The 26,083-nt window shown below is 43.9% G+C and overlaps 1 protein-coding gene across 1 annotated transcript in view; it reads right to left on the bottom strand.

The window, feature by feature from the left end:
- DMBT1 (deleted in malignant brain tumors 1) overlaps positions 1-26,083 on the bottom strand; it is a 148,589-nt gene that overhangs the window by 91,461 nt on the left and 31,045 nt on the right. Inside the window, 7 exon segments of the mRNA XM_068547921.1 lie at positions 5,734-5,766; positions 7,262-7,288; positions 15,150-15,182; positions 16,681-16,707; positions 17,843-18,167; positions 18,169-18,225; positions 18,904-18,908. Of these exon segments, the coding sequence (XP_068404022.1) occupies positions 5,734-5,766; positions 7,262-7,288; positions 15,150-15,182; positions 16,681-16,707; positions 17,843-18,167; positions 18,169-18,225; positions 18,904-18,908 (507 nt within the window).

Below are 26,083 nucleotides of genomic sequence, written 5' to 3'. Positions count from 1 at the left end.
GCAGGAAGCAAGCTGACAGTGAAGTCCATAAACATAAGAAAATAGAGGTAAGAAAAGTGCAGGGGAAAAGCTCTACTGGAACTTCTGGATCCAGCTCTACCTGAAGACCGACCACCTCTTAGCTATAGAAGTCATTGCGGCCCCCTCTCCCACCCTCAACTCAAGAGAGTGTGAGTTGGGATCCTATCACTTGGCAACAAAAGCATTCTGAGTAATGTATGCCACAACTGGGAGGTGAAGTTTCTCCATAACTCTGGCACACGAAAGGAACCCTCCACATTAGATGAGGTGGTGAGCTCAGAGGCTCCAACCAAGAGTCAGGAATTGCACCCGGACCTGATGACTGGAGAGAGAGAGAAAGGACCAGAGAAAATCTTTGAAGAGATTATAGTCGAAAACTTCCCCAACATGGGAAAGGAAATAGCCACCCAAGTCCAGGAAGCGCAGAGAGTCCCATACAGGATAAACCCAAGGAGAAACACGCCGAGACACATAGTAATCAAAGTGGCAAAAATTAAAGACAAAGAACAATTATTGAAAGCGGCAAGGGAAAAACGACAAATAACATACAAGGGAACTCCCATACGGTTAACAGCTGATTTCTCAGCAGAAACTCTACAAGCCAGAAGGGAGTGGCATGATATACTTAAAGTGATGAAAGGGAAGAACCTACAACCAAGATTACTCTACCTGGCAAGGATCTCATTTAGATTTGATGGAGAAATCAAAAGCTTTACAGACAAGCAAAAGCTAAGAGAATTCAGCACCACCAAACCAGCTCTACAACAAATGCTAAAGGAACTTCTCTAAGTGGGAAACACAAGAGAAGAAAAGGACCTACAAAAACAAACCCAGGGCTTCCCTGGTGGCGCAGTGGTTGAGAATCTGCCTGCCGGTGCAGGGGACACGGGTTCGAGCCCTGGTCTGGGAGGATCCCACATGCCGCGGAGCAGCTGGGCCCGTGCGCCACAACTGCTGAGCCTGCGCGTCTGGAGCTTGTGCTCCACAACAAGAGGCCGCGATGGTGAGAGGCCCGCGCACCGCGATGAAGAGTGGCCCCCACTTGCCACAACTAGAGAAAAGCCCTCGCACAGAAGTGAAGACCCAACACAGCCATAAATAAATAAATAAATAAATTTTAAAAAACAAAAAAAACAAAAAAAAACCCAAAACAATTGAGAAAATGGTCATAGGAACATACATATCGATAATTACCTTAAACGTGAATGGATTAAATGCTCCAACCAAAAGACACAGGCTTGCTGAATGGATACAAAAACAAGACCCATATATATGCTGTCTACAAGAGACCCACTTTAGACCTAGGGACACATACAGACTGAAAGTGAGGGGATGGAAAAAGATATTCCATGCAAATGGAAATCAAAAGAAAGCTGGAGTAGCTATACTCATATCAGATCAAATAGACTTTAAAATAAAGAATGTTACAAGAGACAAGGAAGGACACTACATAATGACCAAGGGATCAATCCAAGAAGAAGATATAACAATTATAAATATATATGCACCCAACATAGGAGCACCTCAATACATAAGGCAACTGCTAACAGCTATACGAGAGGAAATTGACAGTAACACAATAATAGTGGGGGACTTTAACACCTCACTTACACCAATGGACAGATCATCCAAAATGAAAATAAATAAGGAAACAGAAGCTTTAAATGACACAATAGACCAGATAGAGTTAAGTGATATTTATAGGACATTCCATCCAAAAACAGCAGATTACACGTTCTTCTCAAGTGCGCATGGAACATTCTCCAGGTTAGATCACATCTTGGGTCACAAATCAAGCCTCAGTAAATTTAAGAAAATTGAAATCATATCAAGCATCTTTTCTGACCACAACGCTATGAGATTAGAAATGAATTACTGGGAAGAAAACGTAAAAAAGACAAACACATGGAGGCTAAACAATACGTTACTAAATAACCAAGAGATCACTGAAGAAATCAAAGAGGAAATCAGAAAATACCTAGAGACAAATGACAATGACAACACGACGACCCAAAACCTATGGGATGCAGCAAAAGCAGTTCTAAGAGGGAAGTTTATAGCTATACAAGCCTACCTAAAGAAACAAGAAAAATCTCAAGTAAACAATCTAACCTTACACCTAAAGAAACTAGAGAAAGAAGAACAAACAAAACCCAAAGTTAGCAGAAGGAAAGAAATCATAAAGATCCGAGCGGAAATAAATGAAATAGAAACAAAGAAAACAATAGCAAAGATCAACAAAACTAAAAGCTGGTTCTCTGAGAAGAGAAACAAAATTGATAAGCCATTAGCCAGACTCATCAAGAAAAAGAGGGAGAGGACTCCAAACAATAAAATCAGAAATGAAAAAGGAGAAGTTACAACAGACACCGCAGAAATACAAGGCATCCTAAGAGACTACTACAAGCAACTTTAGGCCAATAAAATGGACAACCTGGAAGAAATGGACAAATTCTTAGAAAGGTATACCCTTCCAAGACTGAACCAGGAAGAAACAGAAAATATGAACAGACCAATCACAAGTAATGAAATTGAAACTGTGATTAAAAATCTTCCAACAAACAAAAGTCCAGGACCAGATGGCTTCACAGGTGAATTCTATCAAACATTTAGAGAAGAGCTAACACCTATCCGTCTCAAACTCTTCCAAAAACATTGCAGAGGAAGGAACACTCCCAAACTCATTCTACGAGGCCACCATCACCCTGATACCAAAACCAGACAAAGACACCACAAAAAAAGAAAATTACAGGCCAATATCACTGATGAATATAGATGCAAAAATCCTCAACAAAATACTAGCAAACAGAATCCAACAACACATTAAAAGGATCATACACCACGATCAAGTGGGATTTCTCCCAGGGATGCAAGGATTCTTCAATATACGCAAACCAATCAATGTGATACACCACATTACCAAACTGAAGAATAAAAACCATATGATCATCTCAATAGATGCAGAAAAAGCTTTTGACAAAATTCAACACCCATTTATGATAAAAACTCTCCAGAAAGTGGGCATAGAGGGAACCTACCTCAACATAATAAAGGCCATATATGACAAACCCACAGCAAACATCATTCTCAATGGTGAAAAACTGAAAGCATTTCCTCTAAGATCAGGAACGAGACAAGGATGTCCCCTCTCACCACTATTACTCAACATAGTTCTGGAAGTCCTAGCCATGGCAATCAGAGAAGAAAAAGAAATAAAAGGAATACAAATTGGAAAAGAAGAAGTAAAACTGTCACTGTTTGCAGATGACATGATACTATACATAGAGAATCCTAAAACTGCCACCAGAAAACTGCTAGAGCTAATTAATGAATATGGTAAAGTTGCAGGATACAAAATTAATGCACAGAAATCTCTGGCATTCCTATACACTAATGATGAAAAATCTGAAAGAGAAATTATGGAAACACTCCCATTTACCATTGCAACCAAAAGAATAAAATACCTAGGAATAAACCTACCTAGGGAGACAAAAGACCTGTATGCAGAAAACTCTAAGACACTGATGAAAGAAATTAAAGATGATACCAACAGATGGAGAGATATACCATGTTCTTGGATTGGAAGAATCAACATTGTGAAAATGACTATACTACCCAAAGCAATCTACAGATTCAATGCAATCCCTATCAAATTACCAATGGCATTTTTTATGGAGCTAGAACAAATCATCTTAAAATTTGTATGGAGACACAAAAGACCCCGAATAGCCAAAGCAGTCTTGAGGGAAAAAAACGGAGCTGGAGGAATCAGACTCCCTGACTTCAGACTATACTACAAAGCTACAGTAATCAAGACAATATGGTACTGGCACAAAAACAGAAACATAGGTCAATGGAACAAGATAGAAAGCCCAGAGGTAAACCCACGCACCTATGGTCAACTAATCTATGACAAAGGAGGCAAAGATATACAATGGAGAAAAGACAGTCTCTTCAACAAGTGGTGCTGGGAAAACTGGACAGCTACATGTAAAAGAATGAAATTAGAATACTCCCTAACACCGTACACAAAAATAAACTCAAAATGGATTAGAGACCTAAATGTAAGACTGGACACTATAAAACTCTTAGAGCAAAACATAGGAAGAACACTCTTTGACATAAATCACAGCAAGATCTTTTTTGATCCACCTCCTAGCGTAATGGAAATAAAAACAAAAATAAACAAATGGGACCTAATGAAACTTCAAAGCTTTTGCACAGCAAAGGAAACCATAAACAAGACGAAAAGACAACCCTCAGAATGGGAGAAAATATTTGCAAACGAATCAACGGACAAAGGATTAATCTCCAAAATATATAAACAGCTCATGCAACTCAATATTAAAGAAACAAACACCCCAATCCAAAAATGGGCAGAAGACCTAAACAGACATTTCTCCAAAGAAGACATACAGACGGCCACGAAGCACATGAAAAGGTGCTCAACATCACTAATTATTAGAGAAATGCAAATCAAAACTACAATGAGGTATCACCTCACACCAGTTAGAATGGGCATCATCAGAAAATCTACAAACAACAAATGCTGGAGAGGGTGTGGAGAAAAGGGAACCCTCTTGCACTGTTGGTGGGAATGTAAATTGATAGAGCCACTATGGAGAACAATATGGAGGTTCCTTAAGAAACTAAAAATAGAATTACCATATGACCCAGCAATCCCACTACTGGGCATTTACCCAGAGAAAACAATAATTCAAAAAGACACATTCACCCGAATGTTCATTGCAGCACTATTTACAATAGCCGGGTCATGGAAGCAACCTAAATGCCCATCAACAGACGAATGGATAAAGAAGTTGTGGTACATATATACAATGGAATATTACTCAGCCATAAAAAGGAACGAAATTGAGTCATTTGTTGAGACGTGGATGGATCTAGAGACTGTCATACAGAGTGAAGTAAGTCAGAAAGAGAAAAACAAATATCGTATATTAACGCATGTATGTGGAACCTAGAAAAATGGTACAGATGAGCCGGTTTGCAGGGCAGAAGTTGAGACACAGATGTAGAGAACGGACATATGGACACCAAGGGGGGAAAACTGCGGTGAGCTGGGGATGGTGGTGTGCTGAATTGGGCGATTGGGATTGACATGTATACACTGATGTGTATAAAATTGATGCCTAATAAGAACATGCAGTATAAAACAAACAAACAAAAAAATATTCTTCATCGCAGGGGCATTTATTTAAAACGATGGGAAGAGAAGACAATGACAAGGAAAAGTAGCCATATCATTTCTTAAGAACAATGGAAACCTACTGAACTATATCCATATCATGAGGTAAAAAATACTTGTAAAAGCATGCTTATTTGGGAAATTATCCATTTATTCTTTATCCCCCTTCTTTCTCCCAAAGCTTTGGAGATACTCCAAGAAATAAAAGCCATGAGGTCTATTTTTTTGAGAATCACTTATCTCATTCACAAAAAAGAAGGGGAAGGCGATCTCCTTAGCTAAAACAAAAGTCACCTACCGAGCAGGGGAGAACGAGGCTGAGAGTGTGCAAGGTCCATGCTGGCTGTGGGTGAGGGCAGGGGCAGGACGTGGTGGGGCAGCCTGGGTGGGCTGTGTGTGCAGGTTGAGGTGGGCTATGCATGTGTCGGCATTAGCTGCATAGACAGCCACACCTGGGGACAGGAAACCCATGCCCTGTGGGTCAGGTGGAAAAATGTGACACTTACTTTCCGTGGTTGGAGTTGATGGACGCCACCAATCTAGAAAGAAAATGAAGTGATTTTAGGATATTGCTGAATAATTTTTTAATTCCATGTTGTCAGTTTGATTGAGAAAGTCAATCGTTTTCCTTACTGCAGGACTTCTCAGAGCCTTGACCATCCCACCTGCACTGAGACTGGCCAAATGGGCTGGAGTACACAGCACTTCCCACCTTCTTTGGCACCAGATATTATCACTATGGCAATGAGGCAGGAGAAAGATGGGCTCCAGGCTAGAAATTTACAACTGGCCTCCTGTTCACACTTCCTGGGGTGAGAAGAAGATGGAGTCCAGGCCAGACATTCATTACCAACCCCCTGTTTACATTTCCTGAGGCAAGAGACAAATGGGCTCTGGACTACATATTTATGACCAGACTCCTATCTATATTTCGAGATCTGCACTTCAATATAAGAAACAACAACAGGAATGGGGTAGATAACCGAACACTGGTCACTTTTATGGCAGGGACAGAGAGGGGCTAAACCCTGTTAAAAGATCAAGAGGTCATACATTTCCCATCCTTGGGGCAAGGGAAACATTGCACATGCACAGAAAGGCTCTTTGGGGGTCAAAAAGGAGGGGGCGCCACCCCATAATATGTGATGCTAAGGCCGTCCCATAGGCCTCTGGGCTGGAATGCATCTTGGAAAAAAGTTGCGCAAGCATGTGGGGAGGGTCCTAGGGCAGGTCAGGTGTGGAAAAAGAAGCCAGATAATTGGCCAGAGGTAAACAAAGACCCGGAAGAGCTGCCCTATATAAGTGACTTAACCGCCCCCTTACTGCACTCCTCCTCATTAGGCGGGACGCCCACACCCTTTCTCTGCCCTGCTTCTGTCTTAACAAACAGTTTCTCTGTGTGCTCTCCCACTTGTTGTTCTGCTATGTCTCTAATAATAAACTTTGTGCCTGTTTTTACAGTCTTTGCCTCCGTGAGAAATGCGTTTTCACCGGGGGCAAGAGCCGGGGGGGGGTGGGGTGGGGTGGCTAGGATTCCTGGTTTTCATCCAGGCTACGCAGGTTCAATTCCTGGGCAGGGAATCAAGATCTCGCTTCATGCCACCACTCACTGCTGCCTCTGTGAGATCAGCAAGAAGATCATTTGGGGGATTGCTCTCAACATGAAGGATTCTTTAACAGACACACGTTTGTAAGACTGCTACTCGGCCATGCTTCTAACACGGTCACAGTTGTCCATGGGATGACTGGGACAGTTATTTTCATCCAAAATGACCAGAGGAAACAATCTTTTTCTTCCACAGTCTCTCTGAATGAACACGGGCAGCAGGAGGTGACAGGAGACCAGAGGGGCCCTCCAGCCCAAGATGAGTGACAGCCATGGTCTTGGCGATTCAGCTGGTCACTGAAACGGATTCCAGAGTCCTCAGAGGGAAATCAGTCCCTAGGAGGGGTATGCTCTCCTCCTTCTATTTCTGGAAACCCGAGAGGGTAGGATTCCAGAGAGGAGTCTTGGGGTGGGCTGCAGGGACTCACCTGGGGTAGTAGAGCTGATCTGTGCAGCTGCAAGAAAGAGGAAACATGATCAGCCTCAGCACCCAGTATGTGCTGCAACAAACCCATCAGGTTCCTGAGAGAGAGATGCTGAGTGCCTGGCCCCTACCCTCCAGGGCGTGAGAAGGGCGGCCTGGGAGATGTCCAGGAGAGCTGAGTAGCAAACCTCAAACTCATCTATCAATCAGTCTCCACAATAAAAAAGGTTTTTGCGGAATTTGTTGTTACAACTTGTATTCACCCTTCTCTGCCCTGGTGGTCCACTAAGGAAGGTGCTACACCAGACCCAAGAAATTCAGGGACCAAGGTACATGGGTGATGCCTTCAGGGAAACTGCCCATCTTTCAGGGAAGTTCAGTGTGAGAGGAGCTCAGCACGAAGACCCCTTTTCTGGAGAAGACCACACTAAAATAGAAGCTCAATGACTTGGAAGCCAAGCTGAGCAGATGACACTGGCGGCCTCGTGGTGCCCACAGTTGTGGGAGTTCCAACAGCTGTGGGAACTGCTCTACAGGCAGCCAGACCGAGGGGTCCAGGCAGCCCTACATCGCTTATTTCCAACGTCAAGGTGATTATCTCTGTGTCTAGATGACCGAGTGGACCCAAACCAGTCATCAGCCTCACAGCTTTTATGGGCCCACTGAGGCAGCAAGACTGAGGGGTCCAGTTCGAAGTCCAAATCCCGTGTGAGATCTGTCAGGCCAGACCATAGGTGATGACAAGGGTGTGCCCGGCAGGCCACACAGGGGCCACTGCCCTGCACACGGCAGACCTGGTGCCCAGACAGTGCATCCCACTTCCCTGGAGGGGCTACCGTCCAGGGCTCAGCAACCAAACCCTGGGCCACCTGCAGTCCTAGGCCCTGACCTCCATTCCCAGACCTCCTGACAGAACTAGCCTCTTTTGCCTCTGGCTTGCACTGTGGCATGGAGAAAATGGCTTCAAGTCACTTTCAGTTTGGTTCTTTGTTCTAATTCACCAGCTACATGCCTGGCAGCTTGTCAGAAAGCTCATACTAATTCTTAGCAGAGAGACAAGGTGATTTAAGGAAGCGAGAAATGTAGAAAATGCTTTGAGAGGGGATCAGAGTGTCAGAAGGGAGCCACACCCCCAGAGAGGGACACCCAGCTTATTTGAGACCAACCTGAGCAGACGACACTGGCGTCCTCGCTGTGTCCACAGTTGTGTGTGTTCCAGCCACTGTGAGGGCAGCTCCACAGGTAGCTCTCGTGCCCCGAGCAGCGCACGTCGTCCAGGATGATGGGCCCTGAGCCCTGACCGTACCGGGCATTTCCTGGGGCCGACGTGGCCCAGCCACAGCCCAGCTGCCTGCAGACCACGTCGGCGTCGTTGGTGTCCCAGCTGTCGTCACACACGGTGCCCCAGGAGCCTCGGTACAGGACCTCCACCCGGCCCTGACACCTGTCACCTCCATTCACCAGCCTCAGGGCCAAACCTGATTCAGTTCCTGGAAGGAGATGGGAAAATGCACTCTCCTGTGTCTTCCGAAGGAAGAGGTCTGGAGGACTCAACGAGATTCAGAATCCTTCCAGGGAAAGACTTCTGAGATCAAGCTAATGTTTTCCTTCCGGAGGACCTGACTGAGCCTGGCCATCATCGTTTATCCTCACGGGGCTGTTTGATAGAACCCTTGGCTGTGGACTGAGCGATGCATGTTCTCTGATGGGTTCCCCACAAGGCCCAGCAATTCAGTGGCTGATCCCAGCCTTGGGATGGAGGTGGGAAGAGGGGAAGCCCGCAGCCTGAGTCCCCAGGGACCACTGGGATGAACTTGAGCCCTTGCAGCTTCCCAGACCCTGCCAAGCAGCCACCTTCAGATGTTCACTCCCACATGGGAACCCACTCCATCAGGCCCAAGTGCATTCTGAAGACTACTTTTCGCTGAGCACTCACTCATGTCATTTTCAAACCCCAAACTTAAGCTGACTCTTGAACAAGCCATGCACCCGCTGAAAATCATCAGAGCACATGGACATGATTAGGGAGAAGGCATCTATTGGTAGCAGGCTGTTCAGAGTCCTTCCAGGGCTTGTCCACTGAAGAGCTACAAAAAAACCAGACTCTCTCCCCTACTGGGATGTAGACCTGTGGCTGACAACTGCCCCTTGGCAGGAAGCAAGCTGACAGTGAAGTCCATAAACATAAGAAAATAGAGGTAAGAAAAGTGCAGGGGAAAAGCTCTACTGGAACTTCTGGATCCAGCTCTACCTGAAGACCGACCACCTCTTAGCTATAGAAGTCATTGCGGCCCCCTCTCCCACCCTCAACTCAAGAGAGTGTGAGTTGGGATCCTATCACTTGGCAACAAAAGCATTCTGAGTAATGTATGCCACAACTGGGAGGTGAAGTTTCTCCATAACTCTGGCACACGAAAGGAACCCTCCACATTAGATGAGGTGGTGAGCTCAGAGGCTCCAACCAAGAGTCAGGAATTGCACCCGGACCTGATGACTGGAGAGAGAGAGAAAGGACCAGAGAAAATCTTTGAAGAGATTATAGTCGAAAACTTCCCCAACATGGGAAAGGAAATAGCCACCCAAGTCCAGGAAGCGCAGAGAGTCCCATACAGGATAAACCCAAGGAGAAACACGCCGAGACACATAGTAATCAAAGTGGCAAAAATTAAAGACAAAGAACAATTATTGAAAGCGGCAAGGGAAAAACGACAAATAACATACAAGGGAACTCCCATACGGTTAACAGCTGATTTCTCAGCAGAAACTCTACAAGCCAGAAGGGAGTGGCATGATATACTTAAAGTGATGAAAGGGAAGAACCTACAACCAAGATTACTCTACCCGGCAAGGATCTCATTTAGATTTGATGGAGAAATCAAAAGCTTTACAGACAAGCAAAAGCTAAGAGAATTCAGCACCACCAAACCAGCTCTACAACAAATGCTAAAGGAACTTCTCTAAGTGGGAAACACAAGAGAAGAAAAGGACCTACAAAAACAAACCCAGGGCTTCCCTGGTGGCGCAGTGGTTGAGAATCTGCCTGCCGGTGCAGGGGACACGGGTTCGAGCCCTGGTCTGGGAGGATCCCACATGCCGCGGAGCAGCTGGGCCCGTGCGCCACAACTGCTGAGCCTGCGCGTCTGGAGCTTGTGCTCCACAACAAGAGGCCGCGATGGTGAGAGGCCCGCGCACCGCGATGAAGAGTGGCCCCCACTTGCCACAACTAGAGAAAAGCCCTCGCACAGAAGTGAAGACCCAACACAGCCATAAATAAATAAATAAATAAATTTTAAAAAACAAAAAAAACAAAAAAAAACCCAAAACAATTGAGAAAATGGTCATAGGAACATACATATCGATAATTACCTTAAACGTGAATGGATTAAATGCTCCAACCAAAAGACACAGGCTTGCTGAATGGATACAAAAACAAGACCCATATATATGCTGTCTACAAGAGACCCACTTTAGACCTAGGGACACATACAGACTGAAAGTGAGGGGATGGAAAAAGATATTCCATGCAAATGGAAATCAAAAGAAAGCTGGAGTAGCTATACTCATATCAGATCAAATAGACTTTAAAATAAAGAATGTTACAAGAGACAAGGAAGGACACTACATAATGACCAAGGGATCAATCCAAGAAGAAGATATAACAATTATAAATATATATGCACCCAACATAGGAGCACCTCAATACATAAGGCAACTGCTAACAGCTATACGAGAGGAAATTGACAGTAACACAATAATAGTGGGGGACTTTAACACCTCACTTACACCAATGGACAGATCATCCAAAATGAAAATAAATAAGGAAACAGAAGCTTTAAATGACACAATAGACCAGATAGAGTTAAGTGATATTTATAGGACATTCCATCCAAAAACAGCAGATTACACGTTCTTCTCAAGTGCGCATGGAACATTCTCCAGGTTAGATCACATCTTGGGTCACAAATCAAGCCTCAGTAAATTTAAGAAAATTGAAATCATATCAAGCATCTTTTCTGACCACAACGCTATGAGATTAGAAATGAATTACTGGGAAGAAAACGTAAAAAAGACAAACACATGGAGGCTAAACAATACGTTACTAAATAACCAAGAGATCACTGAAGAAATCAAAGAGGAAATCAGAAAATACCTAGAGACAAATGACAATGACAACACGACGACCCAAAACCTATGGGATGCAGCAAAAGCAGTTCTAAGAGGGAAGTTTATAGCTATACAAGCCTACCTAAAGAAACAAGAAAAATCTCAAGTAAACAATCTAACCTTACACCTAAAGAAACTAGAGAAAGAAGAACAAACAAAACCCAAAGTTAGCAGAAGGAAAGAAATCATAAAGATCCGAGCGGAAATAAATGAAATAGAAACAAAGAAAACAATAGCAAAGATCAACAAAACTAAAAGCTGGTTCTCTGAGAAGAGAAACAAAATTGATAAGCCATTAGCCAGACTCATCAAGAAAAAGAGGGAGAGGACTCCAAACAATAAAATCAGAAATGAAAAAGGAGAAGTTACAACAGACACCGCAGAAACACAAGGCATCCTAAGAGACTACTACAAGCAACTTTAGGCCAATAAAATGGACAACCTGGAAGAAATGGACAAATTCTTAGAAAGGTATACCCTTCCAAGACTGAACCAGGAAGAAACAGAAAATATGAACAGACCAATCACAAGTAATGAAATTGAAACTGTGATTAAAAATCTTCCAACAAACAAAAGTCCAGGACCAGATGGCTTCACAGGTGAATTCTATCAAACATTTAGAGAAGAGCTAACACCTATCCGTCTCAAACTCTTCCAAAAACATTGCAGAGGAAGGAACACTCCCAAACTCATTCTACGAGGCCACCATCACCCTGATACCAAAACCAGACAAAGACACCACAAAAAAAGAAAATTACAGACCAATATCACTGATGAATATAGATGCAAAAATCCTCAACAAAATACTAGCAAACAGAATCCAACAACACATTAAAAGGATCATACACCACGATCAAGTGGGATTTCTCCCAGGGATGCAAGGATTCTTCAATATACGCAAACCAATCAATGTGATACACCACATTACCAAACTGAAGAATAAAAACCATATGATCATCTCAATAGATGCAGAAAAAGCTTTTGACAAAATTCAACACCCATTTATGATAAAAACTCTCCAGAAAGTGGGCATAGAGGGAACCTACCTCAACATAATAAAGGCCATATATGACAAACCCACAGCAAACATCATTCTCAATGGTGAAAAACTGAAAGCATTTCCTCTAAGATCAGGAACGAGACAAGGATGTCCCCTCTCACCACTATTACTCAACATAGTTCTGGAAGTCCTAGCCATGGCAATCAGAGAAGAAAAAGAAATAAAAGGAATACAAATTGGAAAAGAAGAAGTAAAACTGTCACTGTTTGCAGATGACATGATACTATACATAGAGAATCCTAAAACTGCCACCAGAAAACTGCTAGAGCTAATTAATGAATATGGTAAAGTTGCAGGATACAAAATTAATGCACAGAAATCTCTGGCATTCCTATACACTAATGATGAAAAATCTGAAAGAGAAATTATGGAAACACTCCCATTTACCATTGCAACCAAAAAAATAAAATACCTAGGAATAAACCTACCTAGGGAGACAAAAGACCTGTATGCAGAAAACTCTAAGACACTGATGAAAGAAATTAAAGATGATACCAACAGATGGAGAGATATACCATGTTCTTGGATTGGAAGAATCAACATTGTGAAAATGACTATACTACCCAAAGCAATCTACAGATTCAATGCAATCCCTATCAAATTACCAATGGCATTTTTTATGGAGCTAGAACAAATCATCTTAAAATTTGTATGGAGACACAAAAGACCCCGAATAGCCAAAGCAGGCTTGAGGGAAAAAAACGGAGCTGGAGGAATCAGACTCCCTGACTTCAGACTATACTACAAAGCTACAGTAATCAAGACAATATGGTACTGGCACAAAAACAGAAACATAGGTCAATGGAACAAGATAGAAAGCCCAGAGGTAAGCCCACGCACCTATGGTCAACTACTCTATGACAAAGGAGGCAAAGATATACAATGGAGAAAAGACAGTCTCTTCAACAAGTGGTGCTGGGAAAACTGGACAGCTACATGTAAAAGAATGAAATTAGAATACTCCCTAACACCGTACACAAAAATAAACTCAAAATGGATTAGAGACCTAAATGTAAGACTGGACACTATAAAACTCTTAGAGCAAAACATAGGAAGAACACTCTTTGACATAAAGCACAGCAAGATCTTTTTTGATCCACCTCCTAGCGTAATGGAAATAAAAACAAAAATAAACAAATGGGACCTAATGAAACTTCAAAGCTTTTGCACAGCAAAGGAAACCATAAACAAGACGAAAAGACAACCCTCAGAATGGGAGAAAATATTTGCAAACGAATCAACGGACAAAGGATTAATCTCCAAAATATATAAACAGCTCATGCAGCTCAATATTAAAGAAACAAACACCCCAATCCAAAAATGGGCAGAAGACCTAAACAGACATTTCTCCAAAGAAGACATACAGACGGCCACGAAGCACATGAAAAGGTGCTCAACATCACTAATTATTAGAGAAATGCAAATCAAAACTACAATGAGGTATCACCTCACACCAGTTAGAATGGGCATCATCAGAAAATCTACAAGCAACAAATGCTGGAGAGGGTGTGGAGAAAAGGGAACCCTCTTGCACTGTTGGTGGGAATGTAAATTGATAGAGCCACTATGGAGAACAATATGGAGGTTCCTTAAGAAACTAAAAATAGAATTACCATATGACCCAGCAATCCCACTACTGGGCATTTACCCAGAGAAAACAATAATTCAAAAAGACACATTCACCCGAATGTTCATTGCAGCACTATTTACAATAGCCGGGTCATGGAAGCAACCTAAATGCCCATCAACAGACGAATGGATAAAGAAGTTGTGGTACATATATACAATGGAATATTACTCAGCCATAAAAAGGAACGAAATTGAGTCATCTGTTGAGACGTGGATGGATCTAGAGACTGTCATACAGAGTGAAGTAAGTCAGAAAGAGAAAAACAAATATCGTATATTAACGCATGTATGTGGAACCTAGAAAAATGGTACAGATGAGCCGGTTTGCAGGGCAGAAGTTGAGACACAGATGTAGAGAACGGACATATGGACACCAAGGGGGGAAAACTGCGGTGAGCTGGGGATGGTGGTGTGCTGAATTGGGCGATTGGGATTGACATGTATACACTGATGTGTATAAAATTGATGCCTAATAAGAACATGCAGTATAAAACAAACAAACAAACAAACAAAAAAATATTCTTCATCGCAGGGGCATTTATTTAAAACGACGGGAAGAGAAGACAATGACAAGGAAAAGTAGCCATATCATTTCTTAAGAACAATGGAAACCTACTGAACTATATCCATATCATGAGGTAAAAAATACTTGTAAAAGCATGCTTATTTGGGAAATTATCCATTTATTCTTTATCCCCCTTCTTTCTCCCAAAGCTTTGGAGATACTCCAAGAAATAAAAGCCATGAGGTCTATTTTTTTGAGAATCACTTATCTCATTCACAAAAAAGAAGGGGAAGGCGATCTCCTTAGCTAAAACAAAAGTCACCTACCGAGCAGGGGAGAACGAGGCTGAGAGTGTGCAAGGTCCATGCTGGCTGTGGGTGAGGGCAGGGGCAGGACGTGGTGGGGCAGCCTGGGTGGGCTGTGTGTGCAGGTTGAGGTGGGCTATGCATGTGTCGGCATTAGCTGCATAGACAGCCACACCTGGGGACAGGAAACCCATGCCCTGTGGGTCAGGTGGAAAAATGTGACACTTACTTTCCGTGGTTGGAGTTGATGGACGCCACCAATCTAGAAAGAAAATGAAGTGATTTTAGGATATTGCTGAATAATTTTTTAATTCCATGTTGTCAGTTTGATTGAGAAAGTCAATCGTTTTCCTTACTGCAGGACTTCTCAGAGCCTTGACCATCCCACCTGCACTGAGACTGGCCAAATGGGCTGGAGTACACAGCACTTCCCACCTTCTTTGGCACCAGATATTATCACTATGGCAATGAGGCAGGAGAAAGATGGGCTCCAGGCTAGAAATTTACAACTGGCCTCCTGTTCACACTTCCTGGGGTGAGAAGAAGATGGAGTCCAGGCCAGACATTCATTACCAACCCCCTGTTTACATTTCCTGAGGCAAGAGACAAATGGGCTCTGGACTACATATTTATGACCAGACTCCTATCTATATTTCGAGATCTGCACTTCAATATAAGAAACAACAACAGGAATGGGGTAGATAACCGAACACTGGTCACTTTTATGGCAGGGACAGAGAGGGGCTAAACCCTGTTAAAAGATCAAGAGGTCATACATTTCCCATCCTTGGGGCAAGGGAAACATTGCACATGCACAGAAAGGCTCTTTGGGGGTCAAAAAGGAGGGGGCGCCACCCCATAATATGTGATGCTAAGGCCGTCCCATAGGCCTCTGGGCTGGAATGCATCTTGGAAAAAAGTTGCGCAAGCATGTGGGGAGGGTCCTAGGGCAGGTCAGGTGTGGAAAAAGAAGCCAGATAATTGGCCAGAGGTAAACAAAGACCCGGAAGAGCTGCCCTATATAAGTGACTTAACCGCCCCCTTACTGCACTCCTCCTCATTAGGCGGGACGCCCACACCCTTTCTCTGCCCTGCTTCTGTCTTAACAAACAGTTTCTCTGTGTGCTCTCCCACTTGTTGTTCTGCTATGTCTCTAATAATAAACTTTGTGCCTGTTTTTACAGTCTTTGCCTCCGTGAGAAATGCGTTTTCACCGGGGGCAAGAGCCGGTGGGGGGGGGTGGGGTGGGGTGGCTAGGATTCCTGGTTTTCATCCAGGCTACGCAGGTTCAATTCCTGGGCAGGGAATCAAGATCTCGCTTCATGCCACCACTCACTGCTGCCTCTGTGAGATCAGCAAGAAGATCATTTGGGGGATTGCTCTCAACATGAAGGATTCTTTAACAGACACACGTTTGTAAGACTGCTACTCGGCCATGCTTCTAACACGGTCACAGTTGTCCATGGGATGACTGGGACAGTTATTTTCATCCAAAATGACCAGAGGAAACAATCTTTTTCTTCCACAGTCTCTCTGAATGAACACGGGCAGCAGGAGGTGACAGGAGACCAGAGGGGCCCTCCAGCCCAAGATGAGTGACAGCCATGGTCTTGGCGATTCAGCTGGTCACTGAAACGGATTCCAGAGTCCTCAGAGGGAAATCAGTCCCTAGGAGGGGTATGCTCTCCTCCTTCTATTTCTGGAAACCCGAGAGGGTAGGATTCCAGAGAGGAGTCTTGGGGTGGGCTGCAGGGACTCACCTGGGGTAGTAGAGCTGATCTGTGCAGCTGCAAGAAAGAGGAAACATGATCAGCCTCAGCACCCAGTATGTGCTGCAACAAACCCATCAGGTTCCTGAGAGAGAGATGCTGAGTGCCTGGCCCCTACCCTCCAGGGCGTGAGAAGGGCGGCCTGGGAGATGTCCAGGAGAGCTGAGTAGCAAACCTCAAACTCATCTATCAATCAGTCTCCACAATAAAAAAGGTTTTTGCGGAATTTGTTGTTACAACTTGTATTCACCCTTCTCTGCCCTGGTGGTCCACTAAGGAAGGTGCTACACCAGACCCAAGAAATTCAGGGACCAAGGTACATGGGTGATGCCTTCAGGGAAACTGCCCATCTTTCAGGGAAGTTCAGTGTGAGAGGAGCTCAGCACGAAGACCCCTTTTCTGGAGAAGACCACACTAAAATAGAAGCTCAATGACTTGGAAGCCAAGCTGAGCAGATGACACTGGCGGCCTCGTGGTGCCCACAGTTGTGGGAGTTCCAACAGCTGTGGGAACTGCTCTACAGGCAGCCAGACCGAGGGGTCCAGGCAGCCCTACATCGCTTATTTCCAACGTCAAGGTGATTATCTCTGTGTCTAGATGACCGAGTGGACCCAAACCAGTCATCAGCCTCACAGCTTTTATGGGCCCACTGAGGCAGCAAGACTGAGGGGTCCAGTTCGAAGTCCAAATCCCGTGTGAGATCTGTCAGGCCAGACCATAGGTGATGACAAGGGTGTGCCCGGCAGGCCACACAGGGGCCACTGCCCTGCACACGGCAGACCTGGTGCCCAGACAGTGCATCCCACTTCCCTGGAGGGGCTACCGTCCAGGGCTCAGCAACCAAACCCTGGGCCACCTGCAGTCCTAGGCCCTGACCTCCATTCCCAGACCTCCTGACAGAACTAGCCTCTTTTGCCTCTGGCTTGCACTGTGGCATGGAGAAAATGGCTTCAAGTCACTTTCAGTTTGGTTCTTTGTTCTAATTCACCAGCTACATGCCTGGCAGCTTGTCAGAAAGCTCATACTAATTCTTAGCAGAGAGACAAGGTGATTTAAGGAAGCGAGAAATGTAGAAAATGCTTTGAGAGGGGATCAGAGTGTCAGAAGGGAGCCACACCCCCAGAGAGGGACACCCAGCTTATTTGAGACCAACCTGAGCAGACGACACTGGCGTCCTCGCTGTGTCCACAGTTGTGTGTGTTCCAGCCACTGTGAGGGCAGCTCCACAGGTAGCTCTCGTGCCCCGAGCAGCGCACGTCGTCCAGGATGATGGGCCCTGAGCCCTGACCGTACCGGGCATTTCCTGGGGCCGACGTGGCCCAGCCACAGCCCAGCTGCCTGCAGACCACGTCGGCGTCGTTGGTGTCCCAGCTGTCGTCACACACGGTGCCCCAGGAGCCTCGGTACAGGACCTCCACCCGGCCCTGACACCTGTCACCTCCATTCACCAGCCTCAGGGCCAAACCTGATTCAGTTCCTGGAAGGAGATGGGAAAATGCACTCTCCTGTGTCTTCCGAAGGAAGAGGTCTGGAGGACTCAACGAGATTCAGAATCCTTCCAGGGAAAGACTTCTGAGATCAAGCTAATGTTTTCCTTCCGGAGGACCTGACTGAGCCTGGCCATCATCGTTTATCCTCACGGGGCTGTTTGATAGAACCCTTGGCTGTGGACTGAGCGATGCATGTTCTCTGATGGGTTCCCCACAAGGCCCAGCAATTCAGTGGCTGATCCCAGCCTTGGGATGGAGGTGGGAAGAGGGGAAGCCCGCAGCCTGAGTCCCCAGGGACCACTGGGATGAACTTGAGCCCTTGCAGCTTCCCAGACCCTGCCAAGCAGCCACCTTCAGATGTTCACTCCCACATGGGAACCCACTCCATCAGGCCCAAGTGCATTCTGAAGACTACTTTTCGCTGAGCACTCACTCATGTCATTTTCAAACCCCAAACTTAAGCTGACTCTTGAACAAGCCATGCACCCGCTGAAAATCATCAGAGCACATGGACATGATTAGGGAGAAGGCATCTATTGGTAGCAGGCTGTTCAGAGTCCTTCCAGGGCTTGTCCACTGAAGAGCTACAAAAAAACCAGACTCTCTCCCCTACTGGGATGTAGACCTGTGGCTGACAACTGCCCCTTGGCAGGAAGCAAGCTGACAGTGAAGTCCATAAACATAAGAAAATAGAGGTAAGAAAAGTGCAGGGGAAAAGCTCTACTGGAACTTCTGGATCCAGCTCTACCTGAAGACCGACCACCTCTTAGCTATAGAAGTCATTGCGGCCCCCTCTCCCACCCTCAACTCAAGAGAGTGTGAGTTGGGATCCTATCACTTGGCAACAAAAGCATTCTGAGTAATGTATGCCACAACTGGGAGGTGAAGTTTCTCCATAACTCTGGCACACGAAAGGAACCCTCCACATTAGATGAGGTGGTGAGCTCAGAGGCTCCAACCAAGAGTCAGGAATTGCACCCGGACCTGATGAATGGAGAGAGAGAGAAAGGACCAGAGAAAATCTTTGAAGAGATTATAGTCGAAAACTTCCCCAACATGGGAAAGGAAATAGCCACCCAAGTCCAGGAAGCGCAGAGAGTCCCATACAGGATAAACCCAAGGAGAAACACGCCGAGACACATAGTAATCAAAGTGGCAAAAATTAAAGACAAAGAACAATTATTGAAAGCGGCAAGGGAAAAACGACAAATAACATACAAGGGAACTCCCATACGGTTAACAGCTGATTTCTCAGCAGAAACTCTACAAGCCAGAAGGGAGTGGCATGATATACTTAAAGTGATGAAAGGGAAGAACCTACAACCAAGATTACTCTACCCGGCAAGGATCTCATTTAGATTTGATGGAGAAATCAAAAGCTTTACAGACAAGCAAAAGCTAAGAGAATTCAGCACCACCAAACCAGCTCTACAACAAATGCTAAAGGAACTTCTCTAAGTGGGAAACACAAGAGAAGAAAAGGACCTACAAAAACAAACCCAGGGCTTCCCTGGTGGCGCAGTGGTTGAGAATCTGCCTGCCGGTGCAGGGGACACGGGTTCGAGCCCTGGTCTGGGAGGATCCCACATGCCGCGGAGCAGCTGGGCCCGTGCGCCACAACTGCTGAGCCTGCGCGTCTGGAGCTTGTGCTCCACAACAAGAGGCCGCGATGGTGAGAGGCCCGCGCACCGCGATGAAGAGTGGCCCCCACTTGCCACAACTAGAGAAAAGCCCTCGCACAGAAGTGAAGACCCAACACAGCCATAAATAAATAAATAAATAAATTTTAAAAAACAAAAAAAACAAAAAAAAACCCAAAACAATTGAGAAAATGGTCATAGGAACATACATATCGATAATTACCTTAAACGTGAATGGATTAAATGCTCCAACCAAAAGACACAGGCTTGCTGAATGGATACAAAAACAAGACCCATATATATGCTGTCTACAAGAGACCCACTTTAGACCTAGGGACACATACAGACTGAAAGTGAGGGGATGGAAAAAGATATTCCATGCAAATGGAAATCAAAAGAAAGCTGGAGTAGCTATACTCATATCAGATCAAATAGACTTTAAAATAAAGAATGTTACAAGAGACAAGGAAGGACACTACATAATGACCAAGGGATCAATCCAAGAAGAAGATATAACAATTATAAATATATATGCACCCAACATAGGAGCACCTCAATACATAAGGCAACTGCTAACAGCTATACGAGAGGAAATTGACAGTAACACAATAATAGTGGGGGACTTTAACACCTCACTTACACCAATGGACAGATCATCCAAAATGAAAATAAATAAGGAAACAGAAGCTTTAAATGACACAATAGACCAGATAGAGTTAAGTGATATTTATAGGACATTCCATCCAAAAACAGCAGATTACACGTTCTTCTCAAGTGCGCATGGAACATTCTCCAGGTTAGATCACATCTTGGGTCACAAATCAAGCCTCAGTAAATTTAAGAAAATTGAAATCATATCAAGCATCTTTTCTGACCACAACGCTATGAGATTAGAAATGAATTACTGGGAAGAAAACGTAAAAAAGACAAACACATGGAGGCTAAACAATACGTTACTAAATAACCAAGAGATCACTGAAGAAATCAAAGAGGAAATCAGAAAATACCTAGAGACAAATGACAATGACAACACGACGACCCAAAACCTATGGGATGCAGCAAAAGCAGTTCTAAGAGGGAAGTTTATAGCTATACAAGCCTACCTAAAGAAACAAGAAAAATCTCAAGTAAACAATCTAACCTTACACCTAAAGAAACTAGAGAAAGAAGAACAAACAAAACCCAAAGTTAGCAGAAGGAAAGAAATCATAAAGATCCGAGCGGAAATAAATGAAATAGAAACAAAGAAAACAATAGCAAAGATCAACAAAACTAAAAGCTGGTTCTCTGAGAAGAGAAACAAAATTGATAAGCCATTAGCCAGACTCATCAAGAAAAAGAGGGAGAGGACTCCAAACAATAAAATCAGAAATGAAAAAGGAGAAGTTACAACAGACACCGCAGAAACACAAGGCATCCTAAGAGACTACTACAAGCAACTTTAGGCCAATAAAATGGACAACCTGGAAGAAATGGACAAATTCTTAGAAAGGTATACCCTTCCAAGACTGAACCAGGAAGAAACAGAAAATATGAACAGACCAATCACAAGTAATGAAATTGAAACTGTGATTAAAAATCTTCCAACAAACAAAAGTCCAGGACCAGATGGCTTCACAGGTGAATTCTATCAAACATTTAGAGAAGAGCTAACACCTATCCGTCTCAAACTCTTCCAAAAACATTGCAGAGGAAGGAACACTCCCAAACTCATTCTACGAGGCCACCATCACCCTGATACCAAAACCAGACAAAGACACCACAAAAAAAGAAAATTACAGGCCAATATCACTGATGAATATAGATGCAAAAATCCTCAACAAAATACTAGCAAACAGAATCCAACAACACATTAAAAGGATCATACACCACGATCAAGTGGGATTTCTCCCAGGGATGCAAGGATTCTTCAATATACGCAAACCAATCAATGTGATACACCACATTACCAAACTGAAGAATAAAAACCATATGATCATCTCAATAGATGCAGAAAAAGCTTTTGACAAAATTCAACACCCATTTATGATAAAAACTCTCCAGAAAGTGGGCATAGAGGGAACCTACCTCAACATAATAAAGGCCATATATGACAAACCCACAGCAAACATCATTCTCAATGGTGAAAAACTGAAAGCATTTCCTCTAAGATCAGGAACGAGACAAGGATGTCCCCTCTCACCACTATTACTCAACATAGTTCTGGAAGTCCTAGCCATGGCAATCAGAGAAGAAAAAGAAATAAAAGGAATACAAATTGGAAAAGAAGAAGTAAAACTGTCACTGTTTGCAGATGACATGATACTATACATAGAGAATCCTAAAACTGCCACCAGAAAACTGCTAGAGCTAATTAATGAATATGGTAAAGTTGCAGGATACAAAATTAATGCACAGAAATCTCTGGCATTCCTATACACTAATGATGAAAAATCTGAAAGAGAAATTATGGAAACACTCCCATTTACCATTGCAACCAAAAGAATAAAATACCTAGGAATAAACCTACCTAGGGAGACAAAAGACCTGTATGCAGAAAACTCTAAGACACTGATGAAAGAAATTAAAGATGATACCAACAGATGGAGAGATATACCATGTTCTTGGATTGGAAGAATCAACATTGTGAAAATGACTATACTACCCAAAGCAATCTACAGATTCAATGCAATCCCTATCAAATTATCAATGGCATTTTTTATGGAGCTAGAACAAATCATCTTAAAATTTGTATGGAGACACAAAAGACCCCGAATAGCCAAAGCAGGCTTGAGGGAAAAAAACGGAGCTGGAGGAATCAAACTCCCTGACTTCAGACTATACTACAAAGCTACAGTAATCAAGACAATATGGTACTGGCACAAAAACAGAAACATAGGTCAATGGAACAAGATAGAAAGCCCAGAGGTAAACCCACGCACCTATGGTCAACTAATCTATGACAAAGGAGGCAAAGATATACAATGGAGAAAAGACAGTCTCTTCAACAAGTGGTGCTGGGAAAACTGGACAGCTACATGTAAAAGAATGAAATTAGAATACTCCCTAACACCGTACACAAAAATAAACTCAAAATGGATTAGAGACCTAAATGTAAGACTGGACACTATAAAACTCTTAGAGCAAAACATAGGAAGAACACTCTTTGACATAAATCACAGCAAGATCTTTTTTGATCCACCTCCTAGCGTAATGGAAATAAAAACAAAAATAAACAAATGGGACCTAATGAAACTTCAAAGCTTTTGCACAGCAAAGGAAACCATAAACAAGACGAAAAGACAACCCTCAGAATGGGAGAAAATATTTGCAAACGAATCAACGGACAAAGGATTAATCTCCAAAATATATAAACAGCTCATGCAGCTCAATATTAAAGAAACAAACACCCCAATCCAAAAATGGGCAGAAGACCTAAACAGACATTTCTCCAAAGAAGACATACAGACGGCCACGAAGCACATGAAAAGGTGCTCAACATCACTAATTATTAGAGAAATGCAAATCAAAACTACAATGAGGTATCACCTCACACCAGTTAGAATGGGCATCATCAGAAAATCTACAAACAACAAATGCTGGAGAGGGTGTGGAGAAAAGGGAACCCTCTTGCACTGTTGGTGGGAATGTAAATTGATACAGCCACTATGGAGAACAATATGGAGGTTCCTTAAGAAACTAAAAATAGAATTACCATATGACCCAGCAATCCCACTACTGGGCATTTACCCAGAGAAAACAATAATTCAAAAAGACACATTCACCCGAATGTTCATTGCAGCACTATTTACAATAGCCGGGTCATGGAAGCAACCTAAATGCCCATCAACAGACGAATGGATAAAGAAGTTGTGGTACATATATACAATGGAATATTACTCAGCCATAAAAAGGAACGAAATTGAGTCATTTGTTGAGACGTGGATGGATCTAGAGACTGTCATACAGAGTGAAGTAAGTCAGAAAGAGAAAAACAAATATCGTATATTAACGCATGTATGTGGAACCTAGAAAAATGGTACAGATGAGCCGGTTTGCAGGGCAGAAGTTGAGACACAGATGTAGAGAACGGACATATGGACACCAAGGGGGGAAAACTGCGGTGAGCTGGGGATGGTGGTGTGCTGAATTGGGCGATTGGGATTGACATGTATACACTGATGTGTATAAAATTGATGCCTAATAAGAACATGCAGTATAAAACAAACAAACAAAAAAATATTCTTCATCGCAGGGGCATTTATTTAAAACGATGGGAAGAGAAGACAATGACAAGGAAAAGTAGCCATATCATTTCTTAAGAACAATGGAAACCTACTGAACTATATCCATATCATGAGGTAAAAAATACTTGTAAAAGCATGCTTATTTGGGAAATTATCCATTTATTCTTTATCCCCCTTCTTTCTCCCAAAGCTTTGGAGATACTCCAAGAAATAAAAGCCATGAGGTCTATTTTTTTGAGAATCACTTATCTCATTCACAAAAAAGAAGGGGAAGGCGATCTCCTTAGCTAAAACAAAAGTCACCTACCGAGCAGGGGAGAATGAGGCTGAGAGTGTGCAAGGTCCATGCTGGCTGTGGGTGAGGGCAGGGGCAGGGCTGTGTGTGCAGGTTGAGGTGGGCTATGCATGTGCCGGCATTAGCTGCATAGACAGCCACACCTGGGGACAGGAAACCCATGCCCTGTGGGTCAGGTGGAAAAATGTGACACTTACTTTCCGTGGTTGGAGTTGATGGACGCCACCAATCTAGAAAGAAAATGAAGTGATTTTAGGATATTGCTGAATAATTTTTTAATTCCATGTTGTCAGTTTGATTGAGAAAGTCAATCGTTTTCCTTACTGCAGGACTTCTCAGAGCCTTGACCATCCCACCTGCACTGAGACTGGCCAAATGGGCTGGAGTACACAGCACTTCCCACCTTCTTTGGCACCAGATATTATCACTATGGCAATGAGGCAGGAGAAAGATGGGCTCCAGGCTAGAAATTTACAACTGGCCTCCTGTTCACACTTCCTGGGGTGAGAAGAAGATGGAGTCCAGGCCAGACATTCATTACCAACCCCCTGTTTACATTTCCTGAGGCAAGAGACAAATGGGCTCTGGACTACATATTTATGACCAGACTCCTATCTATATTTCGAGATCTGCACTTCAATATAAGAAACAACAACAGGAATGGGGTAGATAACCGAACACTGGTCACTTTTATGGCAGGGACAGAGAGGGGCTAAACCCTGTTAAAAGATCAAGAGGTCATACATTTCCCATCCTTGGGGCAAGGGAAACATTGCACATGCACAGAAAGGCTCTTTGGGGGTCAAAAAGGAGGGGGCGCCACCCCATAATATGTGATGCTAAGGCCGTCCCATAGGCCTCTGGGCTGGAATGCATCTTGGAAAAAAGTTGCGCAAGCATGTGGGGAGGGTCCTAGGGCAGGTCAGGTGTGGAAAAAGAAGCCAGATAATTGGCCAGAGGTAAACAAAGACCCGGAAGAGCTGCCCTATATAAGTGACTTAACCGCCCCCTTACTGCACTCCTCCTCATTAGGCGGGACGCCCACACCCTTTCTCTGCCCTGCTTCTGTCTTAACAAACAGTTTCTCTGTGTGCTCTCCCACTTGTTGTTCTGCTATGTCTCTAATAATAAACTTTGTGCCTGTTTTTACAGTCTTTGCCTCCGTGAGAAATGCGTTTTCACCGGGGGCAAGAGCCGGGGGGGGGGTGGGGTGGGGTGGCTAGGATTCCTGGTTTTCATCCAGGCTACGCAGGTTCAATTCCTGGGCAGGGAATCAAGATCTCGCTTCATGCCACCACTCACTGCTGCCTCTGTGAGATCAGCAAGAAGATCATTTGGGGGATTGCTCTCAACATGAAGGATTCTTTAACAGACACACGTTTGTAAGACTGCTACTCGGCCATGCTTCTAACACGGTCACAGTTGTGCATGGGATGACTGGGACAGTTATTTTCATCCAAAATGACCAGAGGAAACAATCTTTTTCTTCCACAGTCTCTCTGAATGAACACGGGCAGCAGGAGGTGACAGGAGACCAGAGGGGCCCTCCAGCCCAAGATGAGTGACAGCCATGGTCTTGGCGATTCAGCTGGTCACTGAAACGGATTCCAGAGTCCTCAGAGGGAAATCAGTCCCTAGGAGGGGTATGCTCTCCTCCTTCTATTTCTGGAAACCCGAGAGGGTAGGATTCCAGAGAGGAGTCTTGGGGTGGGCTGCAGGGACTCACCTGGGGTAGTAGAGCTG

Source organism: Eschrichtius robustus, chromosome 7 (assembly GCF_028021215.1).
Source record: "Eschrichtius robustus isolate mEscRob2 chromosome 7, mEscRob2.pri, whole genome shotgun sequence".
NCBI classification, from domain to species: domain Eukaryota; kingdom Metazoa; phylum Chordata; class Mammalia; order Artiodactyla; family Eschrichtiidae; genus Eschrichtius; species Eschrichtius robustus.
Note: the sequence above shows the minus strand (reverse complement) of the source record. Positions and strands in the feature narration are given on the sequence as shown.